Consider the following 25,846-nt stretch of genomic DNA (forward strand, 5'->3'; position numbering starts at 1 on the left):
AATTTAATTTTGGTTGATTCATTTTCGATTTTGACTTGACAGATGTAAACGAGTGTTCTTCTAGTGTCTGTGACCCAAACGCTGATTGTACCAACACAGTTGGTTCCTACACGTGTCAGTGTCGAAATGGTTATTCTGGAAATGGTCAAACATGTTCAGGTAACGTCTCACACACGAGCATGATTTCGTCATTGGTTTTTTATCAAAGAGAATTGTTCATTGTCAGTATGGCTGTAATTATTGCTTTGACAGACGTTAACGAGTGCTCTCTGGGAACACATTCATGCTCTTCAAACGCTAATTGTTCTAACACCGTTGGATCCTACACGTGTCAGTGTCGAAATGGTTATTCTGGAAATGGCCAAACATGTTCAGGTAGAGTGGAAATTTACATTTGTAGTTTCAACTTGTTTTCAGCTCAAGAATAGCCCTTACAAATATGAAACTAGTTTTCGTTGATTAATTCGCTATCTTGATTCAACAGATGTGAACGAGTGCACTTCTAGTGTCTGTGACTCAAATGCTGATTGTACCAACACAGTTGGTTCCTACACGTGCCAGTGTCGAAATGGTTATTCTGGAAATGGTCAAACATGTTCAGGTATAGTTTCTTGAGGCGTTTCCATAATTCTCACTGCTGGCTTTGAAGTAACTTACCCATATTTTTCTTGCTCTACTAAGTTCTCTTTTGAAGAATGAATTTAATTTTCGCTAATTCAATTGTAATTTTGACTCAACAGATGTGAACGAGTGTTCTTCTAGTGTCTGTGATTCAAATGCTGATTGCACCAACACAGTTGGTTCCTACACGTGTCAGTGTCGAAGTGGTTATTCTGGAAATGGTCAAACATGTTCAGGTAGAGCTTGCATTGAAATGTTTTGTAATTTAAACTGCTGTACCCAAATTAGGTACTCCATATTTATATTTTAACACTTAAATAATCGCTCTTCCAAGCATGAATACAGTTTTTTTCAATTCAATTGCATTCCTGACTGGACAGATGTGAACGAGTGTTCTTCTAGTGTCTGTCACTCAAATGCTGATTGTACCAACACAGTTGGTTCCTACACGTGTCAGTGTCGAAATGGTTATTCTGGAAATGGTCAAACATGTTCAGGTAGAATGGAAATTCATATTTGTAATGTCAACCTGTTGCCAGCTCAAGAATAGCCCTTCCAAATATGAGACTAGTTTTCGTTGATTGATTTGCTATCTTGACTCAACAGATGTGAACGAGTGCACTTCTAGTGTTTGTCACTCAAATGCTGATTGTACCAACACAGTTGGTTCTTACACGTGCCAGTGTCAAAATGGTTATTCTGGAAATGGTCAAACATGTTCAGGTATAGTCACCATGGACGCGTTTCTACAATTTTAGCTGCTGGCATTAAAGTAACTTACCGATATTTTCTCACTCTAATAAGCGCTCTTTTCAAGAATGAATTTAATTTTCGTTAATTCAATTGCGATTTTGACTTGACAGATGTGAACGAGTGTAGTTCTAGTGTCTGTCACTTAAATGCTGATTGCACCAACACAGTTGGTTCCTACACGTGTCAGTGTCGAAGTGGCTATTCTGGAAATGGTCAAACATGTTCAGGTTGAGTGGAAATTCATATTTGTAGTTTCATCTTGTTGTCAGCTGAAGAATAGCCTTTCCAAATATGAAACTAGTTTTCGTTTATTCATTCGCTATCTTGACTCAACAGATGTGAACGAGTGTTCTTCTAGTGTCTGTGACTCAAAGGCTGATTGTACCAACACAGATGGTTCCTACACGTGTCAGTGTCGAAATGGTTTTTCTGGAAATGGTCAAACATGTTCAGGTAGAGCTTGTATTCAGATGTTTTGTAATTTGAACTGCTGGACCCGAATTAAGTACTCCATATTTATATTTTAACACCTAAATAATCCATCTCCCAAGAGTGAATACAGTTTTTTTGGTATTCAATTCCATTCCTGACTTGACAGATGTGAACGAGTGTTCTTCTAGTGTCTGTCACTCCAAGGCTGATTGTACCAACACAGATGGTTCCTACACGTGCCATTGTCGAGGTGGTTATTCTGGAAATGGTCAAACATGTTCAGGTATAGTTTCTTGAGGCGTTTCCATAATTCTCACTGCTGCATTTGAAGTAACTTACCGATATTTTTCTCGCTCTGCTAAGTGCTCTTTTGAAGAATGAATTTAATTTCCGTTAATTCAATTGTAACTTTGACTTGACAGATGTAAACGAGTGTTCTTCTAGTGTCTGTGATTCAAATGCTGATTGTACCAACACAGTTGGTTCCTACACGTGCCAGTGTCGAAATGGTTATTCTGGAAATGGTCAAACATGTTCAGGTTGAGTGGAAATTCATATTTGTAGTTTCATCTTGTTGTCAGCTGAAGAATAGCCTTTCCAAATATGAAACTAGTTTTCGTTTATTCATTCGCTATCTTGACTCAACAGATGTGAACGAGTGTTCTTCTAGTGTCTGTGACTCAAAGGCTGATTGTACCAACACAGATGGTTCCTACACGTGTCAGTGTCGAAATGGTTTTTCTGGAAATGGTCAAACATGTTCAGGTAGAGCTTGTATTCAGATGTTTTGTAATTTGAACTGCTGGACCCGAATTAAGTACTCCATATTTATATTTTAACACCTAAATAATCCATCTCCCAAGAGTGAATACAGTTTTTTTGGTATTCAATTCCATTCCTGACTTGACAGATGTGAACGAGTGTTCTTCTAGTGTCTGTCACTCCAAGGCTGATTGTACCAACACAGATGGTTCCTACACGTGCCATTGTCGAGGTGGTTATTCTGGAAATGGTCAAACATGTTCAGGTATAGTTTCTTGAGGCGTTTCCATAATTCTCACTGCTGCATTTGAAGTAACTTACCGATATTTTTCTCGCTCTGCTAAGTGCTCTTTTGAAGAATGAATTTAATTTCCGTTAATTCAATTGTAACTTTGACTTGACAGATGTAAACGAGTGTTCTTCTAGTGTCTGTGATTCAAATGCTGATTGTACCAACACAGTTGGTTCCTACACGTGCCAGTGTCGAAATGGTTATTCTGGAAATGGTCAAACATGTTCAGGTATAGTTTCTTGAGGCGTTTCCATAATTCTCACTGCTGCATTTGAAGTAACTTACCGATATTTTTCTCGCTCTGCTAAGTGCTCTTTTGAAGAATGAATTTAATTTCCGTTAATTCAATTGTAACTTTGACTTGACAGATGTAAACGAGTGTTCTTCTAGTGTCTGTCACTCAAATGCTGATTGTACAAACACAGTTGGTTCCTACACATGTCAGTGTCGAAGTGGTTATTCTGGAAATGGTCAAACATGTTCAGGTAGAGTGGAAATTCATATTTGTAGTGCCAACTTGTTGTCAGCTTAAGAATAGGCTTTCAAAATATGAAACTAGTTTTCGTTGATTAATTCGCTATCTTGATTCAACAGATGTGAACGAGTGCATGTCTGGTGTCTGTGATTCAAATGCCGATTGCACTAACACAGTTGGTTCCTACACGTGTCAGTGTCGAAGTGGTTATTATGGAAATGGTCAAACATGTTCAGGTGTGTGCAAAGAGGCGTTTCTGTAATCTTGATTGTTGATTTTAAAGTACCTTATCAGTATTTTCTCACTCAAATAATTGCTCTTCATGAAAATATTTGGTTTTCTTTTATTCATTCTGATTTTGACTTGACAGATGTGAACGAGTGTTCTTCTAGTGTCTGTCACTCAAATGCTGATTGTACCAACACAGTTGGTTCCTACACGTGTCAGTGTCGAAATGGTTATGCGGGAAGTGGTCAAACATGTTCAGGTAACGCCTCACACACGAACATGATTTCGTCATTGGTTTTTTATAAAAAAGGAATTGTTCCTTGTTAGTATGCCTGTAATTTTTGCGTTGACAGATGTTAACGAGTGCTCTCTGGGAACACATTCATGCTCTTTAAATGCTGATTGTTCTAACACCGTTGGTTCCTACACGTGTCAGTGTCGAAGTGGTTATGAAGGTGACGGGAAATCTTGTACGTATATTCTAGATGCAAAATACAATTTATTCATAATTCAAATTTATGTCCAAAATAGGTAATTAAACGCAATGTACTATGTCGAATTTATCTCCTTTTATTAGACATAGTAAAATAAAGTAATTGTCAAAGTAAACGCTCAAACGCAATGGTGTCACGCTGTATTTTTATGCGATTAAATTATAATTTTGACTGGACATATTTTTTCATAGTTACTAACAAGCTTAATACTGCTTAAACATAATGAGTTAACAAAAAAAGTTTGATAAGTCAGTGGACTAATGGCGTAGGAAATTAAAATTAAGTAAATCGACAGCTATGAAATCAAGGGTGTGAATATTCATTATTTAGAGTATGAATTATTACCAAAAATACCAAATATTATATTCCGCTTAAGTTGGTAATTGTGATTTGGAATTTTTGTATTTTAATTGTTTTTTGGTTTTCTCTTGCGTAACATCAGTTGAAAGCAATTCTTCCAACTTTCTAAATTTACCCATTTTTTAGGGCAACCCTCCAGGTTCCCTTAGGAGAATGTATGGTTCATTTAGAAAGAGACTTTTTTACTGTTTAGGTGTTTTTGTGAGAATAAGATTGGCTGGCACAGCAGGTGTTGCAAACAAAGGCCGAGTAGAAATCTATCATCCATCGTATGGTTGGGGAACAGTATGTGATGATACGTTGGATTTGCAGGATGGTCATGTAATTTGTCGTCAGCTTGGTTACCAAGGAGCTACTGCTTTTTATCATGGCGCACACTATGGTGAAGGAACTGGTCCTATTCTGTTGGATGACACACAATGTTCAGGACACGAGACTTATATTTGGGATTGCGGACACCTTGGATGGAACGTCCACAACTGTCATCACTATGAAGATTCGAGTGTAGATTGCTACTAAAGTTTTCGCCCATTTTCAAATTCAGTGCGATTATTTGTAATCGTATTAAGGCCCAAACAGACAGAACGTGAATTGGCAACGCGGCGCGAATTTTCAACGTTTTATATTTTTCAAAAGCAAATAAATTTTAACTTATCAAAATTTTCTTGTAGATTACATAAAAATAATAAATTTTGATTGCTCTAGCGTCCATAGATTCAAAATTTTGATCCCAGAATTCAATATATATGCTTCTGAAAACCGAAAATTCGCGTCGCGTTGCCGCCTCGCGTCCGGTCTGTTTCTCTGTAAGAAAATTGCGAAAACGTGGGAAACCTGTGTGACATTAGTCAAATGATTAAATTAATCCTTTTAATGTCCACGTGGAATGCAAAGCAAGGGAAAAAGCCTCCAGAAAAACGTTGAGTGCAATAGGGATAATTGAAACTTACAACGTAGTAGTAGTAGAATAAAAGCTGAGTATACCAAGATGATTGCTTTAAAATGCCGAGACATTTAGAAACAGCGCATAATATCTTTGTACCTCACATGAGGACGTACAAAATACGTTAAGATTAATGCAGTTTTATAACCACAGCGTTCAATACAAAAATCAAATTATTATGATGCAAAATATTACGATGATTTATAAATTAACGAATAAAATCCATTCAAACACCATTCTTTTGCGTATTCTTTTGCAAAACCCTGTAAGGACCAGAGATAAACCAATTATATCTTTTATGTGCATTAATTAACATATTGTTCACCTAATTTTTCAAAAATTCTGAGACCTGCAGATAAAAAATTATGATTTATAATTTTCCCCTTTTTTGCAGGTAAATAACCATGCAGGACCAATACAATATAGGTTCATATTAGGTTGTCGTGTTGTTGTCATGGCGAGAAATTTTGGACACGCACGCGCGGTAGATACACAGACTTCGGGAGATTCGAAACAATATGGCCACGCGAAATCACACGGCTTTATTAGGGTTATATTAAAAATGTGGCCTTACCTCTAAACTTTTTAAAAATGTGAAAATGTTCTATCTGATTCTGTTTTTAGACGTAAAACTTGATATTTTGATATCATGGATGATATTTAGATGTTAATACTTCTTGCAGTTTTGCAGGAAATAGCCAACGGCTATTAAAGTATAGAAAAACACCATTCATAGCGTCGAAAGTTGTTTTGACCGTTGAACTTGTAAGATTTTCGCGCGATCGGGCCACGATGACCAAAATGTTCTATCGGTTTTCTAAACTCCGAGCGATGATTTTGAACACCCATCAGTGCAAAAATGTGAAGAATATATATGTCTTGCGGTTTTTAGCTTCAAAATCAGCAAATTTCAACGTTATATTTTCATCAAAACTGACCTTTTTCCCCAAAAAACTCTTCAAAAAATAACTGAAATTGTTCTTCATCGTCCATATTTGCTAGGCAACCAAGCCTTGACCTGTTGCCATGGTTTTAAGGCATATTCGAACTTTTTTGTCGCATTTTAGGGTATTTAGAATGTGATATATCGTGTGTATTTCACTTGTGATTCGTTAGAATAAATTAGAACAATTTATTCGTTAGAATAAATTAGAACCCCCCTGTGCGTGTCCAAAATTTCTCGCCATGTTTGCTGTTCATCCTAAATTTAATGTTAGCTAGCGTACCAAAATATTGGAAACTAAATATACTGAAAACAAGATATATGAGGAACTACATTTGCTTTATAGGCTTATATGTAGGCTACCTAGCTACTCTTAAAACAAAGATCAGATTTAGCTCAGGTTTCATTCAGGTTAAAAAATATTCAGGTTTCAAAATCTGATCACTCAATTTAATAGGATCTATAATCCAAATCTTAGTAAATATCAGAGAAACTGAACAATATTATTGAACAGAAAGCATTACAGCCATGGTTGTCAAAAAATGTAATATACATTTCTAGTTAACACTCTATCGCTTGTTCAAACTGAAGACATTGTTACAGCATGTAGCAATACATAGCTATCACACAGTGCAATCTAGGCAAAATGGCGTCCATGTTTTATACACTTCTCTGATGTGGAAAATTATAAGTGTGTTATGCTGTCAAAGAATGGTTTAATAGTTGCTTTTTAAAATCCAAATGACATTATTAGTGGAACTAATAGTTGTGGTCTGCATAGATTACAAATGGACTGCAATCTTGTCGGTTGCAGCTCACAACAGAAACTTATTTTTATCAATGAAACAGTACAGAAATTAGTTTGACCAGATCTGGTACATTGTTTACCAGATCTGATAGGTTAATTGGCACATAGACAGCACCGTCTGATTTTAATAGGGAGCTTTAGCAGTGACTACGAGTACGACTACGAGTACGAGATTCGTCATTCTCGCGCGTTGTTTGCTTACGCCATCAGCCAAAACTCGTAGTCGCCGGGCTTTTGAGTACGAAATTTGCCAAAAAACTCGTACTTAAAAGCCCAACGACTACGAGTTTTGGCTGATAACGTAAGCAAACAGGGCGCGAGGATGACGAATCTCGTACTCGTAGTCGTACTCGTAGTCACTGCTAAAGCTCCCTAATACCTTGCAAGTCGGCAGAAAAGATATTTGCAACTCGTATATTCGTATTCGCAGCTAACGCTTTTCTTATGTATCATTTTCTGAAGTACAACAAGATGAGATGAGCATGATTATAATTATCAACATTTACTGACTTACATGAGTGACGTGGAGTGTGTCGTGACCGCTCAAGCTGGTGATTCGACTATTGGAAGCTACTCAAGATCAAAATCGCTTCCAAATAAAGAAAAGGTTGCCGTTGGTTCCATCTCACAAGGCAAGTGATATTTGCCAGTAGTTTTAGAGCTTCCAGCTGCGGCATCATCGGCATTTATCTTTTTTTTTCGCGATCTCTTTCGTTTCCTCTTCTTTCTTTTCTATTTTGCAGTACGAGTTGTTGTCGAGCTTTCACCTAAATTGAAAATTGAAGCTCAGGTCAGGTTGAAACTTCCAACAACAAATTTTAGTTGATCCGTGATTCGGATTGACTAATTCCATAAATATCTTCTACAATACACGACAATGTATGATATAAATAATGACCTAAAATGAAAATATAACAGACCTTCACAGATTGTCAGTGGCTATCGATGAACCAACACAAGACAACTACAACTAGGGACCGGACGAGTGCTTCCACAAGGCATACTGAAATGCCTCTTTAATTTCTGTGATAAATGTTGGAATATTTGAATAGTTATATCTGGAGAAAGTGCTTCTCGAATTTCAGAAGCTTGCCACCTTCAATGGCTGCCTCTTTTTGAAGCAAACAACATAGCGGTCGGCGGATTTTGGCATTTGCTGACGCCAGAATGACGACACAGGCCAATACACACGCCAAATGCTTCTTATTTGCCAGGGTAGTTACCACTGACCAGGCTCAAACCTTAGCCCGTTTCGAGAATATTTCCCTCCTAGGTTTTTTGGAAATTTTTATTTTGTGCGAAACCTCGTTGTTTTTAAATATTTTCTATATTTAAGAAATAGAAAACATTTTCTGTGTTTCTATACAGTTATAGAAACACGCGTGGGAGTTTGGGAGAACAAGAAATAATCACGCGCCCTTTCAGTAGCCGACAATACGAAGCTAGCATTTCTGCATAATAATGACATAATTTGATTTATAAAAAGCTGACCTAGATAGATATACCCAGAGAGTGTGAACTTTCCCAGGAACAAAATTCCCAAAAAAAGAAAATTATAAATTCATAGTTTAGAAATTTTACTGCTATACAATTTTGGCTTGCTTGGTATATATAGAACAGCTACAATCATGGAAAAATTACTTGGAGACTCTTTGTTAATTTGACTAAAAATCTATTATAAAATGCTATAATCGTACATTTTCCCTAAATTACTTAATGAATGACCTTCAATGCTCAATTCCCCCTTCTTCCTGAACAATTTTGAATAAAATAAAGTAACTTCCCAACATACAATGCACCAGTCAGCTAGGTTTCAGTTTTCTAATGAGAATTCGTTTAAGCTTAGAAAGGACGAAACACTACATGAATAAGTTCCCCAACTTCCTACTTTAGTATGAACCATAGTGTAACTTTTGATGACGTCATAATAGGCAGGTGTTGTTCATGCGAAACTGCATGGATGAATATGCATAAAATATATTACAGTTGTCCCACGGATGTCATAATTCCCACATTCTTGTCTACAAACTAGGAAGAAGTGAACAACCTAATTTTTATCAAATTCGTGAATTCTTAGTTTACAACAAAAAACGAAGTTCGTTTTTCAATATTTTGGATTGGGTAAACGCCACAAAATGTATGTCGAATTTAACTCAATCGTTATGGCAAGTATATCGCCATTATATACAGGTGACATATATGCAGATGTAGTTAAAAAAATAATCATGTATTTAAAAAAATAATCATATGTACTTAGCAAACTGTCAACAGTTCAAGACGAACAAACGACATTAAATACATAAGTGCCGACTGCTTAAAAACATTTGGAAAACGTCATTGTTGGTAAATTTGTAAAAGTTTGTAGCAGCGATTTAAAACGAAAGTGCATGTACTGACATAATACGCTCTATACTCTATACATTACTCTGTGCCAAAGTATCTCAGAAAGAATGCATAACGCATTTATTTATCACAATATTAGGGTGCGGAGATCTCTATATTGCTTTTTTTTCAAAACTTTGCTTTTATTCACCGTTCAATACACTGCTTTTAGTAAACCATAATTCAATAACAGACAGTTCTAGCAATTCAAAATTAACAAAAATATATATTTTTTGCCAATGCCAAATCTGTTAAATTAACGAGCATTTGCTAAGAATCGTTGCCTCATACAGGCACACGAAGATGTTGTGACAAGCGGATCCCGGATCCGGTGTCGTGGGAACGCAGCCTAAGGGCTGTTTCCGACTGTCCCGTTTTTTGTTCGTGCACGCACGTAAATTTTAAAATAATTCAAATGATACTTATGAGATCAACGATTGAATAGATGAATAGGGTTATATTCTGTTGATGATTTGGTGTGTTTTTTGGCATAAAACTAACTATATAGAGCAACTTAGAAAGTTTTGAGCTTTATACGTGCGCGTAACGTTATACATGCAAAAAACTTTCATTTGGCAGATATAATTAAAGCATTTCGGGGTTAAAACTCGCTTTCACATGGATAATTTTGATATCGTGACAATGCGCATCCGGTGTAGTGTAAACCGCGTCTAAGTGGTGAATTGAATATGTAGTAGTATACTACAAGTCTAATATAAAATTCTATCAAATTCTCTTGCATATAATCACGCGCGTTTAAGGGAACGATAAAGATAATTTCTTTATTTATTAAAGGTTAAGAAATAACCTTTATCTCTATAGTGACACCCTGCATGTATATCCTAGGCTTCACGCAATAACGGATGATCTTTGATCATTTCCTGCCGAAATAACTTGTTATTCCTAAGGTTTTTTATGATCATTATAAAATGAAATTTGAGTTAATATTAATTACGGAAAAAGTATCACCTGCTGTTGTGAAATGGTATCTTGGTCGGTATGAATAACTTATTGCCGAAAGTTAGAGATCTTGTTAAATTTAAACGCTGAGGTGGGTTATTTCACTTAAAAACTCTACTGAAGGCCGAATATATTCGAAGGAGGAATAGTTGATATAAGTTTTCATATAAAGTCATGCACTATTAACTTTAATAATACTTCGAAGTAGATTCTTAAAAATGTTATTTCCTGTAAACATTGTCGCGACGTTACCTGCACGAGGCTAGGCAGCTTTGAAGCCTGAAACAACAAGAATGCTACGGGTTGATGTACGTCGTGCATGTCAATTCACTTGACCGTCATTAGACGTTCAAGACCTAATTCAGAGGGCGGTTCCAGCCAGGGAACGTGTCAATAAAATAAAACACAGTTAAGGTCTTTAATGTTCCAGACTGGAATAAGTATGCCAAATCTTTTAAATTAACGAGCATTTGCTAAGAATCGTTGCCTTACACAGGTACACGAAGATGTCGTGACAAGAGGATCCGGTCGTGCGGACGCAGCCTAACCGCTGTTTTCGACTGTCCCCTTTTTCGTACGTGCACGCACGTAAATTTTAGAATAATTTAAATGATACTTATGAGATCAACAATTGAATACATGAATAAGGCTATATTCTGTTGATGATTTGGTGTGTTTTTTGGCATAAAACTAACTATATACAGCAACTTAGAAAGTTTTGAGCTTCATACGTGCGCGTAACGTTATACGTGCAAAAAAAAACTTTCATTTGGCAGATATAATTAAAGCAATAATGCTATCATCATTTCGGGGTTAAAACTCGCTTTCACATGGCCAATTTTGATATCGTGACAATGCGCATCCGGTGTAGTGTAAACTGCGTCTGAGTGGTAAATTAAATATGTAGTAGTATACTAGTATAGTCTAATATAAAATTCTATCAAATTCTCTTGTGTATAATCACGCGCGTTTAAGGGAACGATAAAGATAATTTCTTTATTTATTAATAAAGGTTGAGATCTTGTGTAAATTTAAACGCTGAGGTGGCTTATTTCAATTAAAAACTCTACTGAAGGCCGAATATATTCGAAGGAGGAATAGTTGATATAAGTTTTCATATAAAGTCATGCACTATTAACTTTAATAATACTTCGAAGTAGATTCTTAAAAATGTTGTTTCCTGTAAACATTGTCGCGACATTACCTGCACGAGGCTAGGCAGCTTTGAAGCCTGAAACAACAAGAATGCTACGGGTTGAACGTCGTGCATATGTCAATTCACTTGACCGTCATTAGACGTTCAAGACCTAATTCAGAAGGGGTTCCAGCCAGGGAACGCGTCAACGGAGTTAAAAGAAGAATCCCTGAAGAGGGACAACACAAAAAATACGTGAAGATTCGAGAGCTAAAAGAATATCACGCTAAGTATAAAAATTAACCCTAAGTTTGAACCAACCTCGATCGCTTATAGAAAATAAAAGTTTTGGTTGATAAATATTTAGCTTTCTGGAAATTTTATTTCATGTCATGATGGCCAGTAGAAACAACTAATTCATCGTGTGTAAAAAATTGCTCCTCCAAAACCATATTTTTTGTTTCATTTTAGTGGTGTGAATTAAAATTACTTTCTTGGCATTGGTACATTCACGCATCAAGCAAATAATGAATTTTAAAATTTTGTTTGACTATTCAATGGACCTTTTGCATAATATAGAGCAACTTACGATCTAGGCAACAAGAAAGAATTCACCACAGCTAGAAGAACATACCGAAATTAGTATAATTGCCATGTTTGGCTGCAAAATGTCAAGTATTACTATACGGAAAATATAGCCATGCGAAGTAGCCAATTTTGTATATATACTTTTTACTACGTCCGGAAGCGTTTAACACATTTAGTTACACCATCGCACGGCTCTGACTTTGTCAACCAAAAGGAGTCAAATTTGTAATGTGTTCCACCCCTGTTGTGAAATTTTGAAAAAACATGCAGCAGTAATACATCACGTCGTAGATTTGGTGCATGTTAACGCCACGGTCAAGGCCCACACAAGATAGGACGCAATTTGGCAACGCGGCGCGATTTTTCAAAGTTTTTTTTCCAAACGCAAATAAATTTTAACCTATCATAATATTCTTGTAGATTACTTAAAGATAATACGTTTTTACTGCTCTGGCGTCCATAGATTCTAAATTGTGTTTCCAGAATTTTATTTATATGTGTCGCTTTGCCTGGCCGCATCAAGCGCGTCCGGTAGACATATTCGCGCAGTGCTGTTAGGAAAGTTTGAAAGCGAACATCGAGGGAAATCCAGATCATGTATTTTGTGTTCATCCTGTGCCATTCACCTATGAAACAAAGACATAGGGATAGCAGAATCACCTGATTGGAGCATACAATGTTTTGATTGTTCAAATAGTCACAATTATCTTGAAGCGCGTATCGTCAGCCCTAAAAAATTTGAGCGCTAAATGCTATTAATATAATCAATTATTATATACCACTTGTCAAAGTTTTGTTTTGTAGCGTTTCATTGGTCGAGTGCGAATCACGCGAGAGTGACGAAACTTTGATGTCGCCAGTGCGACCCCCTGCAGAGTGAGATAACGTGTTATCTCATGCGAAATAACAACGTTTATCCATTTGAATTTATGTCTTTTATGAATAGATATTTCGTTGTTTGGTTTTTCTTTGACAAGTGGTATAAAATAAAAAACCTTTTTAGCGAAAACTCAGAAAACATTATGTTTTGTGGACCCTCGACCATCGATATTTTACTCGGCTTCGCCTCGTGAAATATCGACAGGTCTCGGGTCCACAAAACATAATGTTTCCTTCGTTCGCAGTAAATAAGTGTTAAATATTACCTCAAAAAAATTGCGTCATCATGCATGACATGAAAGTGAACAAGAATTGTTTATTCTTGAAAGGTTAGCAAAGAAATGATAAGACACTCAATCAAAGAAGAGTGTTCTCTTATCACGATAACCACGTGTTAAATATTGTTAATTTCGTAGAATAATGCTCGGATTTCCCGGATTACTGAAGAGTGTATTTCTTGTCATGCGACAATGTAAGTTTTATCGCTTTTTAGTATAAATATTAAATATTTTTCGGTCTAATAATATTATAGGTCTCTATGACATTCATCAATGAGGGATTCATATAATCTAAAGCTTTAAAATCATTAATGATCAAAGCCGTTGTAATGATTACTAGCATGCGGGTTTTCTGCGAAAAACAATACACACACGTTTTTGCGGCAGAAGCACTCCTATAGGATGTAATTCTATATTGTCATTCTATCTTTCATCCCAAACACTCGTTCTTAAAAGGCCTTTAAATCGTTTTCCGGAGGCTTATACTCTCCCATGCATTAGGACTTAGGGCTAAAGCGCATGTCATGTATGCGCACACGCTACATAGGTATATATTCTCACTGCTCGCCTTCCCACACAATGCCTTCGACTGAAGAGGAATTCAGATTGGGGGTAAATAATTTTCAGCCAAAGGCAAAAATGCGGATATCGTCGCAGCCGAGAGGAGGAGGGTGGGCAAATTTTTTTCAACGGATCTTCTGGTTTTCGGTGGTGAAAGAGCGGAAAAGCCTCAAATACCCCATTACACGCTAGATTTATACTAACCGGGTATCACGTGGTATATTGCCACTGCCTACGTATTTCCTCTCGCATAAATATTTCTGTTATCTGGCAATATGAGGGAAAACTCCCAATGAGAATAGGTATAAAGTTAGCTAGCCTCTAAGACATCAACCTCGTATGTCTGACACTGATGCCGCCCGCAAACATATGTTTTCGCCAAAACCGAAGACAAACTTTGATATGAACATTTCCTTATGAACTTTATTTTATTATTGATATACTAAAATAGCTATTCTGACTATTATTCGAAATTTGGGAACTTCGCGGCAATTTGACTAGGGCAAAGCAATTACAATAATATCTCTTTGCTTCATTGAAATTGCTTTGCCCGAGCTGAGATTTTATAGTGGCCTGCATTTTATTGCAATTTAGTCAAATTGCCCGCAAAGTGCGATTTGAAATTCCGAAGTTCGAATCGAACTTCGGAACTTCGCTGCGAATTACAAAATGGAATTGACAACTTCCCTGCCAACTTGACAGCTTCCAAACATAGTTCACACCTGGAGCGGCCAAAGTTTTATGAAATCAATTTTAAAATCTTTTTTATCTATATTATTGTTTTGACGTCCGGCCTGTCCACACGATCCAAGGAAAAAGAATTATGCCAAGTTAAATGAGCTTCAACGTCTATTGTAAAATGACGGTGTTTGAAACCGTTTTGGAATGAAAACCAATGTGTAAATAATGGAAAACTTTACCATGTGCACATATAGCCTAAGCGTTGAGTTTCTATTCCTTTAGCCGGTACAAATACGAGTTTTACTGGGTTTGCATAAAACATACTTCTAACAGCAAAAGGATGTTCAGTTGCAATGAAAACATTAATTCATCAAAACATCTCTATGTTTTTCAAACGCTTTACGTTTCCAAAGTATAACCAAGGAGCTGTTCGGCCTGTTCCATGCAAGAACCATAGCATGATGCCGCGGCTCTTCCCGCTAGAGTTGTTATCTAAAGACGTTTAATTTTTAAATAAAAATCTACTATAATTATAATCCGATTGTTAATTTGTAGATTTATATTAACAGTAATTTTCAGCGAATTCTTTCAAAGCCGGATGACATCTAAACCTTGCGGCCAATATAAATTGTGTTTAGAGCTGTTTCGGCGCAGTTTTTTGGCTCCAGCCTCAGTTTTCATCTTGTTCTCTTGTACTGAAAAACACAACTGCCCCTGACCTTTGTGACGCTAAATTTAGCGTTAATTTTAGGTGGATTATTAGTGATGATACTGTCGTTATCCCATGGACAACAACCTTGCATGAACGACGACAAACCATGTACATGGCGACATTTTAGAAAAATCATTGTTGGTAAGTTTTCATAGTTTGAAAATAATTTGCTATTTTTTTCAGTTAAGATTAAAGAAGTCTTATAATTATATACATACGTTAAGTGCATTTTTAAACTTATTTTTTTCTATAATCATGTTCGGATTTACTGTTGTATTGTTAAAACTGTGCATGGGAGTTTAGATTAGCAAAAGAGAAATCAGAACTCCGCTATAACATGCATATAATTTTCTTCGGAATGTATATGTGACACTTTTTTAATACTAAAATGGCTTGGAAACCAGCTGAACTGAAAACTTTCTACCCTACGAGAAGAATCCTCGCTATTGTGTGGAAAAAATTGTTATTTTTTAATTTAAATATTAGGAAACAAAGCGATACGTCGTTTAAACTTGATCTCCAGTCACAATGTCCACCTTGTGGGGGAATGCCATATTCTCTGCACAGGTCATGAAAATTGCTATGGTTACAACTTCAGATCGGACAGCAATATTTATAGCAAAAACTGTCAATTGAGCAATAGCACTGTAACAATGAACAAAACAAGAAAAAAGAATGGAACTTGGACATATTACGAGGATGTTCTGGTAAGATTTAGCATGTAAAAATAGACGAAGGTTTCATATTTATTTTTTGTTTTTCACGTGTATAAAATCATAACATATAACTGCCACTGATTTGCGTTCAGGCTTGAAGCGTGCAAAATATTTCGCGTTTGTTTACGTTAAAACGCAACGTTTCGAGGATAATTAGACACGATTGGCCAATGATATTGATTCCTTAATATGAGCATGCAACACGGAAATTATAGTAACGAAAATGACATGTTTTGATCGACAAAACAGTACGTTTGGTAGCTAATAAACGTTATATAAATATAATAACTACAATGAAATACGCAATTTGATTGTAAAATTGTTCAAACGTGCTGTTTTGTGAATCAAACCATTCTAATAATAACCGTTGGATGCTCATAACGAATCAACATCATTGGGCCAAACGGGTCTGATTACTCCCGAAACGTTGTGTTTTAAACGTAAACAAACGTGAAACATTTTGCACACTTCAAGCTTGAACGCAAATTGCAGTATAAAATGTTTATAATAAATTCGTCGCAAAGTTTATGCTCGCTAAAGTATGCAAAGTTTAAGAAATCAGTTTTCAAATCATGAATAAGTCTCCACGCTGATTTATGAGCAGAACAGATGCGCAGGACTGCTCTAACATATATATATATATATATATATATATATATATATATATATATATATATATATATATATATATATAATATATTAATATATATTAATATATATTAATTAATATATATTAATATATATTAATATATATATATATATATATATATATATATATATATATATATTAATATATATATATATATATATATATTCATAAGATATGTTAGCCATGTTAACGCAACCTTTGACGAAAAATATTCAAACTTTCTCGGCCTCGTCATAGCTCTCAGCCGTGCGACCTATTTCACTAACGGTTTGCCATTTGCGGGGATAAAAATTTATTTAAAAAGAAATTTATTAATTTATATCAATTAAAAGCCAACAAATTACTAGTAAAACGGCAGAAATAGTAAAAAATGTCCCCGTGGCGTGTGCATGACGTGTACAATTTGGGACACAAAAATAATCTATAGCTACACTTCTTATAATACGTATTCTTTGGCCTCACTAAATGCGCGACAGTTTACGAAAGGAAAAATTGCGTCGCGGTAGGTTGGAAGGAAGTTAACTTACACCTTAGCTTATCACTTGACAAATACTAAAATGCGATCAATGCCATATTCACAGGTTTACCGATTATCTTAACTTATGTGTTTTTATTTTTTCCCTCTAGGTAACGCAAGGTAAGCAAAATTTTAAAAAATATTGATGTCTGTGGAAGTATCTCTATATAAACAGGTATAATTGAATACTGCAACAATTTTGCAAATACTTTTGATTTTCAATGTGGCGTCTTCGTATATTTTACAATTCTTTGTCTGCATTCTAAGGTTCGCTCACAGCCTAGCTCAGGTTGAAAACTTCAGGTTATACCTGAGCCGGCGCAAAGAACCCTGCAAGGGTACTAATTTCACCAAAAGATTTCCACGAAAGAAACTTTTTTAAAGTTGAAACCTAGCTTCAAGAACTATATTCACCAGTAGCTTAACAACCATTGTTGACTTTTACTTTCTTGTAATAATTACTTATTAGACATTGATGAGTGTTCCAATAAATCAAGCCATGATTGCGATGGAAATGCAAATTGCAACAACACTCCAGGTTCCTATCAATGTCTTTGCATTAACGGATACTCCGGGGATGGACGCACTTGTACAGGTATAATAATTATGTCACTTGTACACGTATAATTATGTCACTTGCATGTACTGGTATAATGATGTCACTTGTACAGGTATAATTAACGTCACTTCTATTGGTATAATTATGTGACTTGTACAGGTATAATTATGTCACTTGTACTGGTATAATTATGTCACTTGTAAAGGTATAATTATGTCACTTGTACTGGTCTAATTATGTCCCTGGTATAATATGTAATGGTATAACTATTTGCGCTAATTATTTTTTTTATTGTGGAGGTCATTGTTTGTATGATTAACTAGAGTAATAAATTTTGATTCAGATGTTAATGAATGCTCTGAGGGAGCACACACATGCGATGAAAATGCCAACTGTACCAATACTGATGGTTCCTTCAATTGTAATTGTCAGATTGGGTACACAGGTGACGGAAACGCTTGCATGGGTAAATACCAGTTAAACCAACCAAACTTAATCGAACAGCATCAAAAGAACGGTTTATTTGTTCCTCTTGGAGGAATTGCCGTATCATGAGAGCGAAATCAAATCGCGCATCGGAAAATCATCCAAAGATTTCGAGCTGTGCACCACAACTCTGGGGAGACAAAACTGTGACGTGGATAAATACGGTCACATACACATTTCAAATACTAGTATATTTCGAGCCAAAACACACTTGGAACGACGAAAAATAATAAAAAAAAACAAAAAACAAAACAAAACCTAGGCGAATTCCTAATTCCGTCGATCGCTGACGCCGGAATAATTAGTGTTTGTTTATTTCATTGCGATTTTGACTTATTCTGGAAATGGTCAAACATGTTCAGGTATAGTTTCTTCAGGCGTTTCCATAACTCTCACTACTGGATTTGCAGCATATTTTCTCACTCTAATCAGTGCTCTTTTCAAGAGTGAATTTAATTTTCGTTAATTCATTCTGATTTTGACTTGACAGATGTGAACGAGTGTTCTTCTAGTGTCTGTCACTCAAATGCTGATTGTACCAACACAGTTGGTTCCTACACGTGTCAGTGTCGAAGTGGTTATTCTGGAAATGGTCAAACATGTTCAGGTAACGTTTCACACACGAGCATGATTTAGTCATTGGTTTTTTATGGAAAAGAATTGTTCATTGTTAGTATGTCTGTAATTATTGCGTTGACAGATGTTAACGAGTGCTCTCTGGGAACACATTCATGCTCTTTAAACGCCAATTGTTCTAACACCGTTGGTTCCTACACGTGTCAGTGTCGAAATGGTTATTCTGGAAATGGTCAAACATGTTCAGGTAACGTCTCACACACGAGCATGATTTCGTCATTGGTTTTTTAACAAAGAGAATTGTTCATTGTTAATATGTCTGTAATTATTTGTTCGACAGATGTTAACGAGTGCTCTCTGGGAACACATTTATGCTCTTCAAATGCGAATTGTTCTAACACAGTTGGTTCCTACACGTGTCAGTGTCGAAATGGTTATTCTGGAAATGGTCAAACATGTTCAGGTAACGCCTCACACACGAGCATGATTTCGTCATTGGTTTTTTATCAAAAAGAATTGTTCCTTGTTAGTATGCCTGTAATTTTTGCGTTGACAGATGTTAACGAGTGCTCTCTGGGAACACATTTATGCTCTTTAAACGCCAATTGTTCTAACACAGTTGGTTCCTACACGTGCCAGTGTCGAAGTGGTTATTCTGGAAATGGTCAAACATGTTCAGGTAACGTCTCACACACGAGCATGATTTCGTCATTGGTTTTTTATCAAAAAGAATTGTTCCTTGTTAATATACCTCCAATTTTTGCGTTGACAGATGTGAACGAGTGCACTTCTAGTGTCTGTGACTCAAATGCTGATTGTACCAACACAGTTGGTTCCTACACGTGTCAGTGTCGAAGTGGTTATTCTGGAAATGGTCAAACATGTTCAGGTAACGTCTCACACACGAGCATGATTTCGTCATTGGTTTTTTATCAAAGAGAATTGTTCATGGTTAGTATGTTTGTAATTATTGCGTTGACAGATGTTAACGAGTGCTCTCTGGGAACACATTCATGCTCTTCAAATGCTGATTGTTCTAACACAGTTGGTTCCTACACATGTCAGTGCCGAAGTGGTTATGAAGGTGACGGGAAATCTTGTACGTATATTTTAAATGCAAAATACAATTTATTCATAATTCAAATTCATGTCCAAAATAGGTAATTAAACGCAATGTCGAATTTATGTCGTTGTTTTACTAGGCATATAGTAAAATAAACTGTCAAACCAGGCGCTCAAACGCAATCGTGGCACGCTGTATTTCTATGTCATAGAAGATAATAATTAATTTTCACCAAGCAATAGCTTAGTGTGGTTGACTGCATGCTTGTGAAAATAGCGTAGGAAATTAAAATAAGGTAAATTGAAAGCTATGAAATCAAGGGTGTGAATATTCATTATTTAGAGTATGAATTATTACCAAAAATACCCAATATTATATTCCGCGTCAGTTTTTTAATTTTAGGAATTGTAGTATTTTGTCTGTTTATTGGTTCATTGGTTTCACGAAATAAATTGCCTTGTCTCTTTGCAGTGGCGTAGCCAGCATCGATAATTGGGGGGGGGGGGGGGCATATTCATCTATTCATTTTAACAGACTGTAAAGACAATTAATTTGAAAAGAAATTATTCCTGCATATCACGAATATATGAATATGGGCCCCCCCAATTATCGTTCTGGCTACGCTACTGTCTCTTTGCAAATATTTTCCTTAGGCCTGCTGCGCACGGTATTCGGCAATTGATTTGATTTCAACGATTCCACCTTTCTAGAAGTAGCGAGCGCAATTTTTTAGGACGCCCCTCCAGATTCTCCTTGGAGAATGCATGGTTTATTTAGAAAGAAGAGAAAAAGGAATATTTTTTTACTGTTTAGGCGTTTCTTCGTTCCGAATAAGATTGGCTGGCAAAAATGTTTCAAACAAAGGCCGAGTAGAAATCTATCATCCGTCGTATGGTTGGGGAACAGTGTGTGATGATGGGTTGAATTTGCAGGATGGTCATATAATTTGTCGTCAGCTTGGATATCAGAATGCTACTCATATTCATGATTACGCACACTATGGTCAAGGAACTGGTCCCATTTTACTGGATGACGTAAAGTGTTTCGGAAACGAGTCTTATATTTGGGATTGCAGACACCCTGGATGGACAATCCACAACTGTGGTCACAGCGAAGATTTCACTGTAGATTGCGCCTAAAGTTTTCTCCTATTTTTAAATTATGTGCGATTATTTATGATCGTATTAGAGTTTTCTCCGTAAGAAAATTGCGAAAACGTGGGAAACCTGTGTGGAATTAATCAAATGGTAAATTAATCTATTTAATGTGCACGTAGAAAGGATCTTCTGCAATGCATGGCAAAGGGCCTCCAGAAAAACGTTGAGGGCAATAGGAATAATTAAAATTAAAAACGTAGTGGAGTAAAAGCTAATTAGACTAATTATACCCGGGATAATTGCTTTAAAATGGAGAGACATTTAGAAACAGCGCATAATATCTTTGTACCACACATGAGGAGGTACAAAATACGCTAAATGCAGTTTCATAACCACAACGATCAGTACAAAGTCCAGTCAAACACCATAAAAACTGTTTGATATTTCGACCTAAGAGCTTTCGTAGATAAGTTTATATTTTGCAGGCAACTATCTTTAATATAACCACATTTAATGAGAACCTGGAATATTATACAATACATCGATCTATTTATTATCTGACTTTTCCTTTTTGCGTTTTCTAACTGAGGAATCGTTTCTTTCAGACCCCGATTCTGATTTGATGTCATTTTGAGACTGGGCATCGTATTTTTTACGTTTCGTTTTTTCTTTTGTACGAGCCTCTTGGATGAGTTCAGTTTCTTCGAAATTTCCTTCAAGTGACTTATTTTTCCCGCCATGATTTTGTGTAGCACTGCTGTCGGAGTCATCAAGTGACACAAAATTTCCCTGGCCCTGCCTATCAATATATAACAATATTTATATCCTTTCGCTTGGGACACAAGACAGAAAACATTTCAGGCATGTTTAGCCTAATATTATTGCCCTATGCTCACCAAAATAGTTTTTTTTTTGAATTTAGAATTTTATGCTGTGTACTTCGATCTGCACAAGAGGTTAGAAAAAAAATATTGTATTCAAGACTGAAATATGCTATCATTATGAATATAATATTACAATTATGATATGAAAATTTATGAAGCCTTAATGATTAGATATGACAAAAACAGTTTTTATTGATGCCAATAATGCTTTTGATATAGATTGAAAGTGTATAAAAACCAACCAAAATTCACAGTTTGCAAGTACTGTAGTTAGTCAGTGTCAAGGAACAGCATTCAATTGTGTTACTTTATTAATTACATGCTCAATATCTAGAAATAAATATTCTTTTGCAAAACCCTGTAAGGACCAGAGATAAACCTACTCTATCTTTTATGTGGATTAAACATATTGTTCATTTAATTTTTTACAAATTCTGAGACCTGCAGGTAAATAACCAGGACCAATACAATATAGGTTCATATTAGGTTGTCATTTTCTGTTCATCCTAAATATAATGTTAGCTAACGTACCAAAATACTGGAAACTAATTATACTGTAAACCAGATATATGATCCAGGAACTATATTTGCTTTATAGGCTTATATGTAAGCTACCCTACTCTTAAAACAAAGATCAGATTTATGTAGCTCAGGTTTCACTCAGGTAAAAAAATATTCAGGTTTCAAATCTGATCACTCAATTTAATAGGATCTATAATCCAAATCTTAGTAAATATCATAGAAACTGAACAATATTATTGAACAGCAAGTATTACAGATATGGTTGTCAAAAATGTAGTGTATAATTTATATAGTTAACACTCTGTCGCTTGTTCAAACTCAAGACATTGTTACAACATGTAGCAATACATGTAAGCTATTGCACAGTTCAATCTGGACACAATGGTGTCCATATTTTATGCACTTCTCATGCGGAGAATTATAAGTGCGTTATGCTGTCAAAGCATGGTTTAATAGGTGCTTTTTAAAATCCAAATGACATTATTAGTGGAACTAATAGTTGTGGTTTGCATAGATTACAAATGGACTGCAACTTGTCTTATGGGTTAATTGCAGCACAACAGTACGGAAACTTATTTTTATCAACTTGGGACAACCTATCAAACTAATATTTATTAGTTTGACCAGATCTGGTACATTGTTTAATTGCCAGATCCAATAGGTTGGAACATAGACAGCACCGCCTGATTCTAAAAATTATCATATTTAGACCAGGAGGGGCAGTCCAACTAGATTCAGTAGATTTGGTTAAAAAATCTGCATACCTGGTGACAAAGGTACATATCTATCAATTAAATAAGTACTCACTTGATATACTTCATGTCTTTTTCCTTAATATGACCCGCAATAGACAACACTCCTGCAACAGTTCTTAAATCTCCCACACGAAAAACAAACTCACTCCCTATCACTAAATCACTGCCAATCCAGCCATTCTTACCCGATCTTGATTTAGCTAACGATGCATTAAACCTACCATGAACTAGGCAGCCGACATGGCTGGAACTCGTCTTATTTACCACGCCAATTAACTTTTTTCCAACCTCTGGTTTGAATATAATATAGTTTACTTTAATATCAAAGTGAAGCAGTGGAGATTCATCAAAAACTTCGGCTGATCTTTGCAGTAATTTTATATGATCGTAAGCAACAATTATTCCACCATAATCATCACGAAATTTCCAGCGTTGTATTTTATGTTCAATTTGTTCTTGAATGCCTTGTTTAATGCGGCCAATATAATACGGAGATAGTGTTATGTGTTCTTGAGTCTCTATTTCAACAAAGCATGAATATTTCTCGCTGCATTTTTGTTTAGCCTCAGCGTAAGACCAGATATTGCTTGCTGTGTCATACGCCATGTTGATTTTTACGACACGTGAATGTGGCGCATATCTCGTTATATTGAGATCAGTTTTACGACACCGCGGAAATTGGTATCAGTGGTTTTAAAGTGCTACTGCAACGAAATTTCCGACCCCTTTTTTATTGGCTCAATTTAAAGTGCTCACTTTCCTGATTTCATTTCTGAAAACAGAATCAAAATTGGCTTTCTCAAAAGATTTTTATAGCTCTCCAAAGTCGCGATTTTTGCCACTTCCTGTGCGAACTTTTGCTCCGCCATATTGTGGTTTGTGACGTAGAAAAGAGTACCGATTCTTAGCATGGCGTAAAAATACTAGTGTTAAGTAGCTTCGTCGACGAAGAAGCTGCGTTTCTTACAGTCCCTACTAAGCCAGTATTCATCAAAATTATTAAATATCTATATACATATGTTCCTAACGAAAAGATGGATCACCAAAGTCGAAGAAAATATTAAATTTTATTCCGACTTTCTGCTTCATGGTTCGCGGTTCTTTGCGCGGCTAAGTCAATTTCAATGATTTGTATATGACTCTTGTTTAGCAAGATCCCTTAAATAAAAGAGTATTTAAAGAAGATTCTGTGCATACATTTGATGTCTGAAGAATCGTAGCACAAGTTGAAAGCTAACAGATATATTGGCAAAGGCTGATTTTATCATCAATGCGAAGATACTTCGCGCGCACATGCATTCATGATGAATTATAGTGATGTTGGCCTTGGTGTCATAATGTGCACGGCCAGTGTCGTTTCTTGAGACATTGAAGTTCAATTTAAATCAGCAAGGATGGTGTTTCTTGAGTATTTATGAACAGACCTGTGTTAGTGTTTCTTTGATATATTTCGATACGCGCTATTGCAAAACAGTGGCAATGTGGCATTTACAATAGTGCAGTATCATATTACTGTTTATGATTTGCGGGAATATTTCGCATAGTGTGATACACCAATATTATCAGTAACAACGACATCATATCATAGCCTTCGTCTTCGTTTATTGAAAGACTAAGCAGTTTTTTTAAGTTCTTCAAGATCGTCTTATGTAGGACTTTGTGGCATAAAGGACTTTGCGGCACAACATATACATGCTTATATATGGCATATATTACTACATTATATCCCTGTCAGACGGGCTAAGACTAATTTGAATTTTCTAACAAATCGGCGTATATTTTCAGACCCTTTACCAGACATTCCTTGAATATATGTTAGGTAACAGACTTAACTTCCATTTCAAAATGAAATGATTTGGTTCTCTGCGTCAAGCTCGAATATTCGAAACAGACAACACACAAGCTATATATATTACCATAAGCTTCGAAACATCGGTACTCGTTATGACGTCACATCAGCAAACATGGCGGCTATAAAAGTTCGCATTTGATACCGAGGTTTGAGGGCAAAATTAGTCAACTTCTACTTAACACACAAAAGTCATACATACATCAAATTGTTTCTAAAAGACTGAATATTTGTTTAGGCTAATAAAAATGGGGTCGAAAATTTCGTTGCAGTAGCACTTTAAACTTGAAATTTTGTGAGCAAAAAAGCCAAAAGATTTAAGGCGGTGTTACACTATGCAGCAACTATGCAACTTGCAATGCAATTCTACTCCTGAGACATCTAAGTAAAGGTATGAATTACAAACATTTGTTACTATCTGCCAACGTTACGTTTTCGTTGCATTTCGAACACTCTTTACAAATTTACATCCCTCAAAAATCATAATTGCATTGCAAGTTGCAAGAAAAATTGCATAGTTTAACAGCGCCTTTACCGATGCTAAACAAAATTACAAAATATAACTTGCGCAAACGATTTGAAGCTTGCACACGGCAAAAACGAATCGTGTGAATTAATTACCTTGTGTATACTTTAAGCCTCAATATGACCATTTCACGGCTGTCAGATGTGTATGACGAGCTTATATTTAATAGCACTCTCTTTGAGAGCGATACAGAAATGCACAATTGTGAAGCTGTGATTACATTTTCGGCTTAAAACTTCAAACACCAATTTCTGTCGCGCTGCTTTACAAACGAAGAACGAACGTTATGCAAAAATCTAGACTGTCATTTCTTATATTTTTACCTCTTAGGCTGAACTCTGATTAGCCAACAAATAAGGC

At 35.8% G+C, this 25,846-nt stretch overlaps 3 protein-coding genes and 1 long non-coding RNA gene across 5 annotated transcripts in view; 3 read left to right on the plus strand and 1 right to left on the minus strand.

Moving 5' to 3' along the window:
* The window catches only part of LOC114519778 (fibrillin-1-like), a 30,973-nt gene extending 25,922 nt beyond the window's left edge, over positions 1–5,051 (plus strand). Inside the window, exons 10-27 of the mRNA XM_028539950.1 lie at positions 43–159; positions 253–375; positions 485–601; positions 741–857; positions 1,002–1,118; positions 1,228–1,344; positions 1,485–1,601; positions 1,711–1,827; positions 1,973–2,089; positions 2,229–2,345; positions 2,455–2,571; positions 2,717–2,833; positions 2,973–3,089; positions 3,229–3,345; positions 3,455–3,571; positions 3,706–3,822; positions 3,917–4,033; positions 4,611–5,051. Of these exons, the coding sequence (XP_028395751.1) occupies positions 43–159; positions 253–375; positions 485–601; positions 741–857; positions 1,002–1,118; positions 1,228–1,344; positions 1,485–1,601; positions 1,711–1,827; positions 1,973–2,089; positions 2,229–2,345; positions 2,455–2,571; positions 2,717–2,833; positions 2,973–3,089; positions 3,229–3,345; positions 3,455–3,571; positions 3,706–3,822; positions 3,917–4,033; positions 4,611–4,936 (2,321 nt within the window). The 3' untranslated portion in view covers positions 4,937–5,051. The remainder of the gene's footprint in view (positions 1–42; positions 160–252; positions 376–484; positions 602–740; positions 858–1,001; positions 1,119–1,227; positions 1,345–1,484; positions 1,602–1,710; positions 1,828–1,972; positions 2,090–2,228; positions 2,346–2,454; positions 2,572–2,716; positions 2,834–2,972; positions 3,090–3,228; positions 3,346–3,454; positions 3,572–3,705; positions 3,823–3,916; positions 4,034–4,610) is intronic.
* Positions 5,052–15,793: 10,742 nt separating this feature from the next.
* LOC114519765 (protein kinase C-binding protein NELL2-like) lies at positions 15,794–18,238 on the plus strand (the record flags this gene model as incomplete). Its single annotated transcript, XM_028539937.1, has 4 exons — positions 15,794–15,994; positions 17,280–17,289; positions 17,639–17,764; positions 18,072–18,238. Coding segments are annotated over exons 1-4 (357 nt in total), but the record flags the coding sequence as incomplete, so codon positions are not given.
* Positions 18,239–18,548: 310 nt separating this feature from the next.
* Positions 18,549–18,973, plus strand: LOC114519780. Its single transcript, XR_003686612.1, has 3 exons — positions 18,549–18,576; positions 18,705–18,821; positions 18,915–18,973. It is a non-coding gene; the product is annotated as an uncharacterized LOC114519780 (long non-coding RNA).
* A 2,485-nt stretch (positions 18,974–21,458) lies between these two features.
* On the minus strand, positions 21,459–23,723 carry LOC114519779 (DNA-directed RNA polymerase I subunit RPA43-like). Of its 2 annotated transcripts, none has more exons than XM_028539951.1 (2): positions 23,164–23,723; positions 21,459–21,749 (listed from the first exon to the last, which is right to left on the minus strand). In XM_028539951.1, the coding sequence occupies exons 1-2, from the start codon at positions 23,715–23,717 to the stop codon at positions 21,497–21,499; spliced, it is 807 nt and encodes a 268-aa protein (XP_028395752.1). In that variant the 5' UTR covers positions 23,718–23,723; the 3' UTR covers positions 21,459–21,496. The 2 variants fall into 2 exon arrangements, with proteins under 2 accessions (XP_028395752.1, XP_028395753.1); XM_028539952.1 differs by having other exon boundaries at positions 21,459–21,742; positions 23,163–23,723.
* Positions 23,724–25,846: the final 2,123 nt, after the last annotated feature.

Source organism: Dendronephthya gigantea, unplaced genomic scaffold (genome assembly GCF_004324835.1).
Source record: "Dendronephthya gigantea isolate DGI-Jeju-01 unplaced genomic scaffold, DenGig_1.0 000014F, whole genome shotgun sequence".
Taxonomy (NCBI): Eukaryota; Metazoa; Cnidaria; class Anthozoa; order Malacalcyonacea; family Nephtheidae; genus Dendronephthya; species Dendronephthya gigantea.

What these genes read in the sequence shown, in the direction of transcription:
- LOC114519779 (XM_028539951.1), bottom strand. Translation starts at nt 23,717, where the DNA reads ATGGCGTATGACACAGCAAGCAATATCTGGTCTTACGCTGAGGCTAAA. An exon ending in AAAGACATGAAGTATATCAA is followed by an intron (nt 21,750 to 23,163) that starts GTGAGTACTTAT and finishes ATATATTGATAG; the next exon opens with GCAGGGCCAGGGAAATTTTG.